This window comes from Leptodactylus fuscus, chromosome 1 (assembly GCF_031893055.1).
Source record: "Leptodactylus fuscus isolate aLepFus1 chromosome 1, aLepFus1.hap2, whole genome shotgun sequence".
In the NCBI taxonomy this organism is placed as follows: Eukaryota; Metazoa; Chordata; class Amphibia; order Anura; family Leptodactylidae; genus Leptodactylus; species Leptodactylus fuscus.
The window spans coordinates 267020920-267035605 of NC_134265.1; the positions used below are offsets into that span (position 1 = coordinate 267020920).

At 40.6% G+C, this 14686-nt stretch overlaps 1 protein-coding gene across 9 annotated transcripts in view; it reads left to right on the forward strand.

Moving 5' to 3' along the window:
* The window catches only part of BLTP1 (bridge-like lipid transfer protein family member 1), a 204638-nt gene that overhangs the window by 154365 nt on the left and 35587 nt on the right, over positions 1 to 14686 (forward strand). For all 9 annotated transcript variants that reach the window (XM_075287049.1, XM_075286973.1, XM_075286984.1 and 6 more), the window contains 7 exons: positions 298 to 403; positions 1675 to 1772; positions 4065 to 4250; positions 6326 to 6494; positions 9090 to 9301; positions 9834 to 10032; positions 13072 to 13131. In XM_075287049.1, the coding sequence (XP_075143150.1) occupies positions 298 to 403; positions 1675 to 1772; positions 4065 to 4250; positions 6326 to 6494; positions 9090 to 9301; positions 9834 to 10032; positions 13072 to 13131 (1030 nt within the window). The remainder of the gene's footprint in view (positions 1 to 297; positions 404 to 1674; positions 1773 to 4064; positions 4251 to 6325; positions 6495 to 9089; positions 9302 to 9833; positions 10033 to 13071; positions 13132 to 14686) is intronic.

The following is a 14686-nucleotide window of genomic DNA, read 5'->3' on the forward strand; positions in this document are numbered from 1 at the left end:
GTTGAATAAAAGGTAGAAAGTTAAAATATCGTAACAATACCACTGCTGAGGACTACTCAGCCAAAACTGAGCAAATGTCACTTACCATAAAGTTCTCCAAGCCATTCAGGTTTATTCTTCCAAATTGTATAGAGAAAGCGTTCTAAACAGGAGCACTATTGTATTGGGTTCATCAATAGTATTGTGCACATCAGTTTTTCTCTCCAATCTTATAGCAGAAAAGTACATTTATTTTACATGACTATAATATTTTGAAATCTATATTAAATATTAATGAATTTTCCATCTCCATGACAGGTCGGGTCGTTTGAACACAATCTTACTACTGATCTACTAAACCACTTGGTATTTGTACAAAAAGTCTTCATGAAGGAAGTCAATGAAGTAATACAGAAAGTCTCAGGTTTGTGGGTGACTAAATCAGCTATGTATATCATAATAGATAACTAACTTTAGCTTCTGTTTCTGGGCAGATTTATTAAGGAAGACTCCACAAACTCTACCAACTCCAACTTTTTACTTAAAAAAAATAAAATAAAATTCAATAGGTGTTGCTCCATTGTTTCCAGTGGGGATGATTTTTTTTTTTCTATCACTGATCATTGCCAAGCAGACATTGCAACTGAGATAAATGATTGTGCAGGAACGTTGGGACTAGAAAAAAAAATTCCAACTGCATCAGAATCAGTGGATCAGGACCTATTGATGGATGCAATGAGCTGGTAGAGGTGGTGAAAGGCTTTCTTTAAGAAAAAAAACAAAAAACTGTTGCTATGACAGGCCTGGGAGTCTTCATTATAGGCTCCCAGCTGTCACCGGAACAGGGCGGCTCCTGCGACCTCACCGTGCAGAAGCCAGCCTGCAACTCTCAAGGTATGGGGCCAGTGGGGACCAGGCTAATTGTAAACTTTTTTTTTTTTTGCTGTCTCTCTCCTCTCCCCTCACTCCTGCTGTGGCGAGTCCCCATTATACTTACAGACCCGGCATCTGCTGTAATAGAATGCCGGTGGAGGGTTTTAGCCGCCGACACAGGTGGCGGGGCCCGCAGCATCGCCACGCTCCTGCCGCTGCAGAAAATCGGCAGCAGCTTGGCAATGCTACTTGAAAAATCATAGGTCCACAGCTGTCTTGCCGACACACGAGTCAATTAAAGCGAATGCCGGCTGCAGAGAGGTCGCCATAGCAACCGGGTCTCCACTGTAACCCTTACAGCAGAGATGCCGTAGCTAATGCCTGCGATCTCTGATCGTAGGCATCAAAGACCCCCCCCAAAAAAAAAAAAAGAAAAAAAAAGAAAAATTGCTTGACTCAAGTATAAGCCGAGGGGGGGTGTTTTAAGCACAAAAACTGAGCTGAAAAATTCGGCATCAGTATCCCGTTGCGACTAGCCACGCCAAATAATCACATGGTGGAAAAGTTTTCCGTCATGTGAACAAGCTCTTAAATACGCTACGTACAATGTTTTTTATAGTAAGTGAGTACTTTTGTGGGTGAAAGGGCAGTGAGAGTACTTTTGCTTTCTCCATCATATACAGCAAAGCAGTTGGAAAGTTCCTTTAAAAATTCTGAATTTACCCAAGTAATCTATGATTTGTCTGGTAATGTGTGTAACATTTATACTTTGGATCTTTAGAAGTAGCCCTGACACCTGGTGTTTTCTGAATATATTTTCAGGTGGAGAGCAGCCAATTCCTCTATGGAATGAACATGATGGCACTACAGACGGAGACAAACCAAAAATCCTCCTTTATTCCCTCAACTTGCGTTTTAAGGTAACAAAATCTTCCTGTCATTTCTCTAAAATGTCAAGAGGAGTCTTAGTCCTAATCACACCTGTGGGGCCAGCTCAGGCCAGGAAGTGCTGTAGTCATAATACAGCTCATATTATTGAGTATTGGCCTAATCCTCTATACAGGTATTCAGTGCGTGCAACGGAACACGCAAAATTACTTTCTAAGAATCATTACAGTACCAGTCAAAAGTTTAGGGTTTCGCAATGGTATAAGGATGCTCGATGATGTTTTGTGAGCTTGCATATTTTGGCCAAAAGGTGGTTCAACGTTTTTTGTGGGATGTAGCCGGTCCCTGGTATTTTTACAAGGTGCTGGTACTGGTAGGGTACATGTTTGAAGGTGCTGGACCTTCTGTCTGATTAAATAGGGTGGACGTGACTTGTGCGCATTTGATATGCTGGTAGCCACCCCCCTCATGAATTGTTGGTATGTCAGTGAGTGCTCTATTAGCATTTTACACCTGTTCTTCTCCTATCACATACTACATGCACTTTTCTACACAAAGCCATGTTTTCATTTAGTAATGAGTAAGTGTGTCCTTTTTTCTGTGATATGTTTTTTGTATAGTATGTCCTTTTTTTCTTTTTAGCAATATGTTTTAGACTTTCAGGTCTTAAATTAATGATGGACTGTCTTTTCTCATTGCTTAGGCTATGTTCACACTTGCTCAGGGCTCTCTGTCGCTTGGTCCGCCAGGGGACCTGAATGACGTAGAGCCCGTTCTCTGAAACAGTGGTTACCTATGGATCCCATAGATTAAAATGTCTATGAAGGACTTTTCTCTCTGCTGGTTTCTTCTATGGAGACTCAGATGCAGATGTGAACCTAGCCTGAGATGGCCAATTCTCATCATAATATGGCTTAGAACAGTAGTTGAATAGGACTAAACACTGTATGAAACTATGTAGCAATACTTCCTTTCCACAACGCAACTGGTGGTCTCAAACACATTAAAAAGGCAAAACATTCCATAAGTATACAAGTTAACAAGTTGTGCTGACTAAATGACAACCATTCTAGTTGACTACTTCATGAAGCTGATTGTAAGAATGCCAAGAGTATGCAAAATTGTCACCAAAGCAAAGGGGGCTACTTTAAAGAATCTAAAATATGAAAAAATATATTGGTTTAACACTTTTTTTGTTCACTATTTAATAATATACATGTTCCTTCATAGTTGGCATTTCTTCAATGTCAATCTACAGTGTTGAAAATATATATATTTTTTTTTTTAAAAGAAGAAAAAACATGGAATGAAAAGTTGTGTCCAAAATTTTGAGTGCTGCGGAATGTGTTCATGATTAAAAGGGTCTGTGTTTGTGACAAATGTCCTTTAACTTTACTTGTGCTACAATTTTCTCCTGACGTGGATTTTGTTGTACTCAAATGTACCTGACAATTATATCGTGTTCAGTTTCTCTAGAGCAAATGTTGTTTTGGTACTACTAGAGGAAGGATTTAAATGTGTCCAATTCAGGCCAATAGAAGACACATTGGTACCCTATAGCGATAGGGGCAACACAAAAATGATGCCTTACTATATTTACAGCACTATCACTCTATTAATTTTACTAGAAAAATAAAGTACTGTATATACTCGAGTATAAGCCGAAGCCCCTGATTTTACCACAAAAAACTGTGAAAACTTATTGACTTGAGTATAAGCCGAGGGGGGGGGGAATGCAGCTGCTACTGGAAAATTTCAAAAATTAAAATGGTTGGAGCTTTTGAGTGCAGTAGTTGCTGGGGAAGGGGAGGGGGTGTTTTGGTTATCTGTCTGCCCCTTCGCTGAGCTTGAGGACTGTTTTTTTTTTGTTTTTGTTTTTTGTTTTTTTATTATTCAGCCTGGCTGAATATAGTGTATCTGCAGTGCTCCTATTAACCCCTTCCTGATGGAACAGGAGCACTGCAGATACCCTATATTCGGTAGACCGGGCACTTTCAGACACAGGGATACCTAATGTGTATGTGTGTCACAGTAATTTTCTACTTTTATATGTATTCTAGACAAAGGAGGGATTTAGAACTTTAATTTTTTATTTTTAAGCTACTTTTTTTTTTCTTCACTATTTTATGTGAGATTCTATACATTTTTTTTTTTATTTTTGCTTGACCCGAGTATAAGCTGAAAAGTTTGGCTTATACTGGAGTATATACGGTAAGTGGTCTTTGAAGTGTTTGGGACCTTTTTTATTGGTAAGATGGCAGTAAGAATCTTAATTAACATTGACTACTATTGGAGTCCCATTAAGTTTATATTTTACATCTTAGGGCATTCAAGTGACAGCTACAACTCCATCCATGAGGGCAGTCAGATTTGAGACTGGTCTAATAGAACTAGAACTGTCAAATCGGATTCAAACAAAGGCTATGCCTGGAAGCAGCAGCTATTTGAAGCTTTTTGGGAAATGTCAGGTTGACTTGAACTTGGCACTTGGACAGATTGTGAAGCATCAGGTAAATTTATTTTATTTCTTTGCTTGAAAATCTCTATTAACATTTGTTTTAAACATGCTTTATGCTGTGAGGGCTTATATGTGTATTTCATACCTGGTCTGGTTAGTAGCACAAACTTTTTTAACAGTCCTTCAAAAATAATAATTTTAGACAATGTATATGGACTGCTCCCTAATCACTGCCTTAAAAGATGACTGTAAAGACCTGATAAAATCAGAACAGCTGCAATAGCAGGCCTAGTCTACTCTTCAGTATACAGCGCTGTGGCATACAGCACGAACCCCACAGCCCCTTACTCAGCTGATCTGTGAAGGTGCCAAGAATCAGACTTCCATGATTTAAGTGTAAACTGAATTTTATTGAAATTTCCAAAATAAACAAACAGAATCACAGAGCATTACAAAATGGCAAAAGCAAAACAGTGCCCAGAACGGGCTAAACAAGAGGCACACGTGCCAGCAGTATGCAAGTCAAAACAAGTCAAAAGGAGCATCAGCAGACACAGCAACTAGGAGAGGACAAAACACCACGAGGACAGGAGACAAAAGGGGGGAGAGGAAAACAACAGCCAACATAGAAGTGAAGAGCAGGGTAAGAAAGGAAAGAGAAGGAGGACGAAAAACGCCCATGAACTCCAAAAAGGGAAACACCAGAAGAAAGATTAAGGTAAAAGCGAAGAGAACTCAGTCGAATCCTGAAACAAGATCCACGGCCGCCAGAGGGTCTCGAATTTAGATGAATCCACCAGATCCTCCGCTACAATTGCTTCCATCCTCCTAATGAGAAGGAATTCCTGGAGCCATTCCAACAAGGTTGGAACCACCGGACTGTGCCAATGGCGTGGAATGACCGTTCTGGCAGCCGTCAGGAAATGACGTAGCAGGTCACCCTTGACCCTAGAAATCTTACCGGGGATAAGAGAGAGAAGGGCCAGTTGAGGGGAGGGGGACACAGAATGACCACTAACCTTAGAGCACAGGGAAAAGACAGATAACCAAAACTCCTGAATCTTTCCGCAGTCCCACCAAATATGGAGGAAAGATCCCACAGCAGATCCACAGCGCCAACACTCCAGACTTCCATGATTTAGATTATAGAAGTTGAGCGAGAATAAAAAATAAATGCAGAAATAATTCCCCAGGATAAATATTTTCCTAAATGCTTTTAATTATTGGTTTCTGCTTGTATTGTCTAGGAGACAATCACTGCTATAACTCAAATGGCTGCCTCCTCAAGAGCCAGCAGGATGATTTGCCTCAGGTCAAAGGGATCGAGACTGATCCTCTCTTCTGCCTGAACATAATGTACATACATCATAGCCATGATAAGATTTCAGCAGTGTATGTGAACATCCAGTGGACGACAAACACAGAGGGAGTCAAAGGGAAGACGGACGAGACAGTAACTTGTAGGTCTTGTATTTATTCATCTCCCACAACAGCTTGTGTCTCCTCCATCCTTCCCTCGGCTCTCTCACTGTCAGTGTTTGTAGGAAGTTCATATACACAGCTGAGATTTCATCTTGGATGTGATGTATGCACGTTGCCTTCAGGCAAACATAGCTGGACAAAATGTTGCATCAGTATCGAGCCCTCTGACCTGATGCATCCTGCTGGCTCTGGAGGATGGATGCCGTTTGAGTTATGGCAGTGTTTGCCCCCTAGAAAAAATGAAAAGACTTAAATCATTAAAAATATTAAGAAAATAATTATCCCAAGGGTTTTTTTTTTTGTATTTTTTTTCTCATACAATCCTTTTAAGAAGACATATGTACAAATGTAACAGAATTTAACTTGACACACTAAATCTTTCAATGACTTTTGTTGGGCTCTATGATCAGATATCATGTAGCAGCCAGTTATTAGTGTCAATCTTTGCTGCAATATCTGTACTGTATGAAGCACTATGTCATTACAACTGCTTCAGTGCCGCTCCTATTCTCTGTTTGTGTTACGTGACCTTCGGCTAACAAGGTTTGTTAGGATGTCTTATACTGCATATACTATTTTGTTTGATTTTCGTTTAACACCACCTGCCTTATTTGCATTTGTAATTGTTTGTTGTGACATATACAGGTTTATGAAGAGGCTGGATCAGATTTTCATCAAGTTGCATACTTTAAGACACGCATCGGCTTGCGCAATGCACTCCAGGAGGAGATCAGTGGTTCAACAGGCAGAGAAGCGGTGCTTATCACTCTGAGTAGACCTATCGTATATGCACAGCCTGTAGCATTTGACAGAGGTAAAGTAGAATTAGTCAAGTATCCCCTTTACTGCACTAGCTACATTAAGCCAAGTTTCTCACACAGCTTAATTTTTTTTCCATCTCTACCCTACAAAAAAAAAATAAAAAAAATTGTAATGTTTTTACTAATCCATAAAAAAGCACCAAAAATTATGTGGAAAGGAAGCTTTTGGGCTTGTTCACACAGGGTTCCACGTGTACACATTCCGTCGCCTCTGCCGCGACGGGATGCTGGTGCAGTGCACTGGCATCCCGTCGCGGCTATCCGCTCCGGATTAGGCCCAAATGAATGGGCAGGATCTTTCGACAATGACAAAAAATAACCAAATGTTCAGCCGAGTGTTGTAGTTGCAGAATTCCTGAAGAAAACTATGAGAAGCCCAAGACAGTTAATGTAAAAATCATCCCATGCTTGGGTCCCTGGTGGCGGCAGCTTTCTCCCTAAACAGACTGTCATGTTTCCACTGCGTCCCTCACAACAACCTCTGGGTGATATGTCTAGTTAGGTGGTGATATCTTGCCACTGGTTATATCTCTGAAATATGTGGAATTTAGGTTTGTATTTTTAGACTTCTGTTCTTGGTTCAGGGGCAGCATTTTTCTCCACTGTTCCTTGCATTGGTCTGTCGTCTTTTCTTCTTTTTTGGGGGCGGGGTGGGGGGGGATTAAGTTTCTGTCTTTTTTTTCTTGTTCTCATGTAGTGTCTTTTCTGCTTATGTTTGTACGTATTGAAAATCTCAATAAAAATTTAAATATACATTAAAAGAATCAACCCAGCAGTTGTATCAGCAGAGTATGTTGACATGTACTGAAATCACTTTCCCTGAAGCCATGCCAAGTGTCAGTTGTGCAAGAGTTAAAGGAGGGGATTACCGTATTTTTCGGACTATAAGACGCACTGGACTATAAGACGCACCTAGGTTTTAGAGGAGGAAAATAGGGAAAAAAAATTTTGAAGCAAAAACTGGTAAAATATTTAATGTATGGGAGTTGTAGTTTTGCAACAGCTGCAAGGCGACATTGACAGGTGACCCTGCAGCTGTACGGGGATGCATAGAGTGTTTTTTTTATTGCAGGGCCAGAAGTACTTTTTAGTTATACCATTTTGGGGAATATCTATTGCTTAGATCACCTTTTATTGAAAAAAAAAACGGTGGTTTATGATATATGATTTTCTACTTTTATATATATATTCTAGGGACAGGAGGTGATTTAGAACTTTTATTTATTTCATATTTTTATTATATATTGTTAAAGCTTTTTTTTTTTTTTTTTTTTTTTTTTTTTTTTTTTTTTTTTTTTTTTTTACTATTTTATTCCCCCCCGGGGCTTGAACCTGTGGTCACTTGATTGCAAGTCCCATAGACGGCAATACAACTGTATTGCCGTCTATGGGACATTCTGTGTATTAGTATTACGGCTGGTCATAGACCCAGCCGTAATACTAATACAGCAGTGACAGGCCTGGGAGCCTCATTAGGCTCCCGGCTGTCACCCGAACATGTCGGCTCCTGCGATATCACCGCGCAGGAGCCGGCCTGCAACTTTACAGGTATGGGGCCGGTGGGGACCAGCCCCGGGGGAGAAGGGGCCGCTGATACTGACCCGGCATCCGCTGTACTAGAGAGGCGGATGCCGGGGAGGGATAGACGCCGGGGCCTGAGACATCGCTGCGCTGCCCTGCCCTGCATGAAGCCAGCGGCGGGGGGATGGAGGAGCGGAATAGCATCACTCCTCCCGCTGATGGCTTTATGCAGGGCAGAGGAGCGCAGCGATGTCGCAGGCCCCGGCACCTGTAATGGCGTCTATCACTTGCCGGCTTCCGCCTCTCTATTACAGCGGATGCCAGGCGCCACATTCGGCCTATAAGACGCACCCTTCTTTTCCCCCCAAATTTGGGGGAAAAAAAGTGTGTCTTATAGTCCGAAAAATACGGTAAATAGAAGTGTGTGTCGAATTGCAAGTGTTTGTTGTAGACATATGTCCAATGAAGCATTGGTTTCTTGTAACTGCGTGTGTTGCCTGCACAACAGTAGGTACTTTCCCACACAAGATTCACACAAGTTGCAACAACAGCCGCTACATGATCCATAGATTGGTGCTATGTCCAACATCCTGTATACAAATATCTGCTCACAAGTGTAAGAATTTATTTACAGAGGGCAAATGATTGTGACCTTTAGTGTCAGAAGACTATGGCCAACAAATTCATATTCAGATTTAGAATATTTGGTGTTGCAGATGTTCCTGAACTGGATTACACTAGGTTCACACCTGCACTTGGGTTTTCATTCTTTGGGTCTGCTTGGGGACCTGAAAAATGGAAACCCAGTCTCTCTCCACATTTTTCAAGCGCAATGGGGGACAGAATCCCCCAATGAAATCAAGCACTAGTTTGATCCCAGTAAAAGTTGGGCTCAACTTTGCATAGCCATTGGTGAAAACTACTTCCACCATGATCTGTAAGTATGTGAAATAGGATTCTGTTTTGTTGTGGGCCACCATGTAGCCAGCAGAGATTTTGCAAATGTTGTAACCAAGGCTCATTTATTCTAAAGTATGACTTTTTTTTTTTTTTTTGCTTCTTTTAAGCTGTGCTCTTTTGGCTGAATTACAAGGCAGCATACGATAACTGGAATGAGCAGCGACTGGCACTAAACAAAGATATTCACATGGCAACTAAAGAAGTGGTGGACATGCTGCCAGGGATTCAACAGACATCCGCACAGGCTTTGGGAACACTCTTCCTTCAACTAACAGTAAATGATCTGGGTATATGTTTACCCATCACCAGCACACTACAGGTATGGCACATTGGCACCTTGTCCTCTCAGCAGGGATGTACTCCATACAAACAGTGTAACTATGGGAGAGGAACAGTCCTACCAAATGTAGTGTGCATCTCCTAGGGTGAAAGAGCTAAGCAAAGAAGTGCCAATCTACTTGTTGTTTTATCAATTCAAGCACCAGGATGTGTGAATTGGACCTTAATGGATGATTAGAAAACATGGGTGATTTCTGTGTCTTGAGAAGTGACCTCATGTCCATTGTTCATGTGGTCATGCTGCAGTTTAGACTCATTCATTTTAATAGGACTGAACTGCCGCCTCTTTCTTTTGAGATTTTCACACAAAAATTTGGATTTGCAACATTTTTCATGAATTGCAACTCAGTTTTTTTGGCACATGATCATGATAAATCAGTCCACACGTGTACTCTCCTTACCTAACATACTGATGGGTTATATTGACTTCCTATGTTATTGGCTTCGGTGTGTCTCTGGGACTGATGATGCCAGCCTCTCTAATACTGACCATGTTGAGTTTGTTTCCACAGACAAATCATACAGCTGACTTTGATACCGGTTCTGCTTTGGTACTTACAATTGAGAGCACTCTTATCACAGCCTGCTCTTCTGAGTCTTTGGTGAGCAAAGGCCACTTCAAAAACTTTTGCATCCGCTTTGCTGATGGTTTTGAAACATCATGGGACGATTGGAAGCCAGAAATTAGAACAGACCTGGTTATGAATGCATGTAAGTCTGTTTTGTGCTTTGATTTTATTTAATCCTTTGATACTTATTTTGGGGTGTAATGATCAGGCATTTTTAGCAATATTCTGCTTATGCCAGTTGAAAAGTTATATTTCCACTGGAGGTCTTCTCTAATAATCGATTCCAGGTGCTTACATAAACAGTTACAAAAGTTACCTATTTAACCAGTTCAGGACCATGAAATTTTGAAGTTTTGTGTTTCATGACCTTCCTTCTAAAAGCCTTAACTTTTTTATTTTTCCATTTACAGGGTTGTATGATGGCTTATTTTTTCAATAATTGTACTTCTTAATGGTACTATTTACTATTCTGTGCAATATCATAGGAAGCAAAAAAAAAAATGAATTTTTAGAATTTTTTTTAGACTGTGTGATGTTTTGATCACTTTTTGTTAAATCTTTTTTTGCTGGCCAATAGGCAAAAAATCCCAGAGATTTGGCTATTTTGATTTGGCTTCATGTTGCACCATTCAGTGTATGGTATAAATATTTTAATAGTGTGGTCAGTTTCAGATGTGGGGATACCCAATTTGCTTATGTGTATTTTGTTTATATGCTTTGATATGTGATCTAAGAAAAAAGGGGGAGGAAGTGATTTGAACTTTTATATTTTTATGTGTTTTTTCATATTTGAAATTTTTTTTTAAAACATTCATTTGTTTATTTTGTAGCCCCTATCTTGAATCAGTGACTTATTAGTTTGTATATGCAATAGACTGCAATAGTACAATATTGCAGTCAATGGTAACATCCTTGTGTTACTATTGAGCCCTGCCACAGACAGCTGTGAGAATTGGTATAGCACTGGCAGGCCTCCTGTCTGCCATAGCAATGGAACAGCTCTAACTATCTCCCTGTTGAAGTGCTGTTCCATAATTAAGCAAGAGACTGAAAGTGAAAGTAAGGGCTCCTTCACATCTGCGCCCGGGGTCTCTGCTTTCAGGTTTCCGTTTCCTGTCCGAAACTGGGCAGGAGACTGAAACCTACTGAATGGGTTTGAAAAGTGTCCGGCCGTGAGCGCTGGTGAGCGTTTTGGGCTTTCCGCGGCGAAAGTTTTTTTTTTAACGGGACACAAAGTCGGACATGCAGGACTTTGTGTCCGGTTTAAAAAAAAACGGTTTCGCTGCGGAAAGACCAAAACGCTCACCGGCACTCACAGCCAGACACGGTCTAACAGGTCTCCGTCTTCTGCATGCAGAAGATGGAAACCTCAGAACGGAGACCAGATGCTGGTGTGAACCCAGTGTAGCATTTCAGATGCCATGGTCACATTTGACCACAGCATTTCAGGGGGTTAATGGTCTATGATTGGAGCAGTGTCCAAGCACAGACTATGCTGCCAGATTTCTACTGTATAAGGCCCATTGCAGATGACAGTGTTGTGGGTTAGTGTGCTATACGTGTATTTCACGGAGAGAACACTAACCCATTCTTTTCTATCTATTGGCCCTTACAACCCGTGATTTTCACAGTCCTGTGCGTGGGCCAACAGTCCTCAGGTCCTATTCCTGTCTTATTTTGCGGCCCGTGCTTCGGTGGCTCCTATTCATTTAAAGAGATTCTATCATTAAAATGCCATTTTTGTCTCCCTACCACGTAGGAATAGCCTTAAGAAAAGGCTATTCTTTTCCAAACTTTAGATGTCTTCTCTGTGCTGCCGTTCGGTAGAAATCCCGGTTTTCTTCTGTATGCAAATGTGCAGTAACCTCGTGTAAGCAGCCACAAAAAAATGGCTGTGACCATGCGCAGTCAGCTCTACCAGAGGCCCAATGGTAGAGCCGACTGCACATGCCTAGAAGTTTGATGCCCAGTGCCAAAAGAAGACGCGGAGAAAGGTGTTCCAGACAAAGATAGAGGCGTCTCTGGAGAGTTCTCTCGCAGCATTGAGGACGCCCCTAGTGCTGTTTGAGTGCTGGAGACCGCCCCCAGTGCTGTGAGAGAATTCATTTGCATACAGAAGAAAACCGGAATTTCTACTAAACGGTGGCATGGAGAAGACATCTAAAGGTAGGAGAAGAATAGTTTTTCTTAAGGCTAATCCTATGTGTTAGGGAGAAAAAACATGCCATTTTACTGATTGAATCCCTTTAATGAAAGGAGCCATGGAAGCATGGCACACAGGGAAATCCTTGTGTGCAGCCCGTGCTTATAATTCATGGCAGGCCGTTTGCAGCACAGTCGTCTGCAACCAGCCTAAAACAGCAAAGATCCATTATCTATGGCGCTCTTGAGAAAAATGCCATGCAAAGGTTTAAAGCCTTTTAGTTAGGGGCATATATCTATATTGGACCTTAAGTTAATTAAATTTGGGAATGGATACCAAATTCTTAAATATTGTGCCATAAATAAATGCAGACTTTAAACATACTGTAAATGCTGATATTTGAATACATTTTATTTTTAAATTGTACAGTAGAAAAATGCAGTAGAGCAGATTTGCTAATAACATCTAAGTTTTAGAAAGTGCAAACTTAGACTTGGAAGTAACAATATGCCAGATTCATCAAACAGTGTAGCCACTTGAACAAACCCTGGTGTACTTGGGAGAGACAGGGCTATCAGAAATTACACACCACCTTTCAAAAATTAAAAGTTGCAGATATGAGGGGGGGAAGGGTGGGCTTTACTGGCCACAACACAATGCTTGATCGTCCTCTTTACTGACCCCCACACAATATATTGCCAGATTTACTGCCCCCTCTACTGGCCCCTCACACAGTATATGACCTCCTTTACTGGCCCCTCACACAGTATAATACCCCTTTTATTGGCGCCTCTACAGTATATTGCTCCGTTTCTGTCCCTAACACACTGTATTTCCCCTTTACTCAACACAGTCCCCTTTACTGACCTAAACACCGTCTTTATTGACCCCCTTAGAGTATCTTGACTGCTTTATTGGCCCCCATAGAATGTATTGTTCCTTATATAATAAATTGTCTCCCTTTTCACAGAATTCTTGCAGATTTTGCTTAGTAAATCTTCCTCAATGTTTTAGTGAATTTGTATCTTCATCTCTTAGGTGTGGTGCCTGATGGAACTTATGAAGTGTGCTCTAGGACCACAGGACAGGCCTCTGCAGGTAGGTGTTTTTAGAGTCCATCATCTCTGACAGTAAATTACAAACTACATAGATATATTGATTCTGCATTTTCAAGAACTTTCTTAAATCTCCTTTCAAAATAAATTTCATATATATATTGTAAGCCGATGGCTGGTCAGGTAATGGAGGGGGTGCACATCTCACCCAGACTACTAAGGTGGGTGAGATGAGAAAACTCCAGAAGGAATGTTTGTTCTTCAGCAGACAACTTTCGTCTACTGAGCATTTTGGTAGATGCTCAGTATTTTGCTGGATTTTTAGGAAAGACAGGTAGGATTGGTAGTGGGACCTGTCATTTCCACCCCCCTCCAGTCCACACTTTGGGGATGTTCCGGCAGTGACTCAGCTGCAGTGAGTCTCCTCGTCAAGGAGGCTTAAGAAGTCAGCTCCAGCAGCAACACTTTGGCAGAGCTTGGCTGGAAAGCTGACAGAGAGGTCATATTTTTGAAACTGTGTCCTGAATGATTCTACTGGTTTTTGGATTTCTGTTATTCTAGGTGAGATAACCTATTCTGTGTTTAGTTAGAGCCTAGCTGGGCAGGTATTCATTATTTGTAATGTTTCCTTTTGTTGCTGCACTACCTTTTTGAGTGAAAATAAACTCTACCTTTGATTTGGACTAAAGAATCTGGACTTGTGTGTCTATGCCACCCCACCTAGCAACCCCAGACCCTGACAATAAAAAAAAAAAATATATATATATATATATATATATATATATATATATATATATATATATATATATATAAATTTTATTTTATTTTTTTCCAAAAGAAGAGAAGTTCTGTAGGCACACACATTCCATGAATGTCTCAGAAATCACAAACGTTAGGCTTCTTAAAATGGAGACGAAGATATGCTGTGCTGTGACAAAAATATATAATGTTAGATCATTGGATTAGGGCTGTTGTTGTTAGGAAGACTGGGTGATCTGATAACATAAGCTCTTCCTGTCTAATCCTTATGATTTCCCTGGGGAGGAGCATTGCATCAAAATAACCTGCTCATTCTGTTCAGCCATACATGTATGGCTTATTCAGAACTAATAAAGGCAATTTCACACATTCCTGATTTTTATTTTTTGTTTTTAGTTTTTTTGCTGCTGTTTTAGTTATCTGCAACAATTTTGTGAAGTTGAATAAAAATCCCAGCGAATAAATACACTGTGATCCTAAAGGTTGTTCAGATGACACTTCTTGTTTCTATGGCAAGTACAACACGAAGTACAGATTTGGGGAAATTAACGGATGAGTTTTTTTTATTTTAGTTCTGAAGAATTATCACGCAAACAAAATTGAAAGCTACTATCTGTACTTCATGCTGTAATTAAACAGAAATTCTTCAGTAAAGACAAGGAAAACAGAAAAAGCACTTTAAAGATATAAGCATTAAAGGGATTAGCTGGTTTTTGAGATTGATGATCACAGATTTTAATGGGTTAAGGGGATATTGTCACTCCTTAGGGAGAGACCACCATATAGGTGTGTGGAGACTTAACAAGCCATTTGTGCTCCACTGTGAGGGATCATGGGAA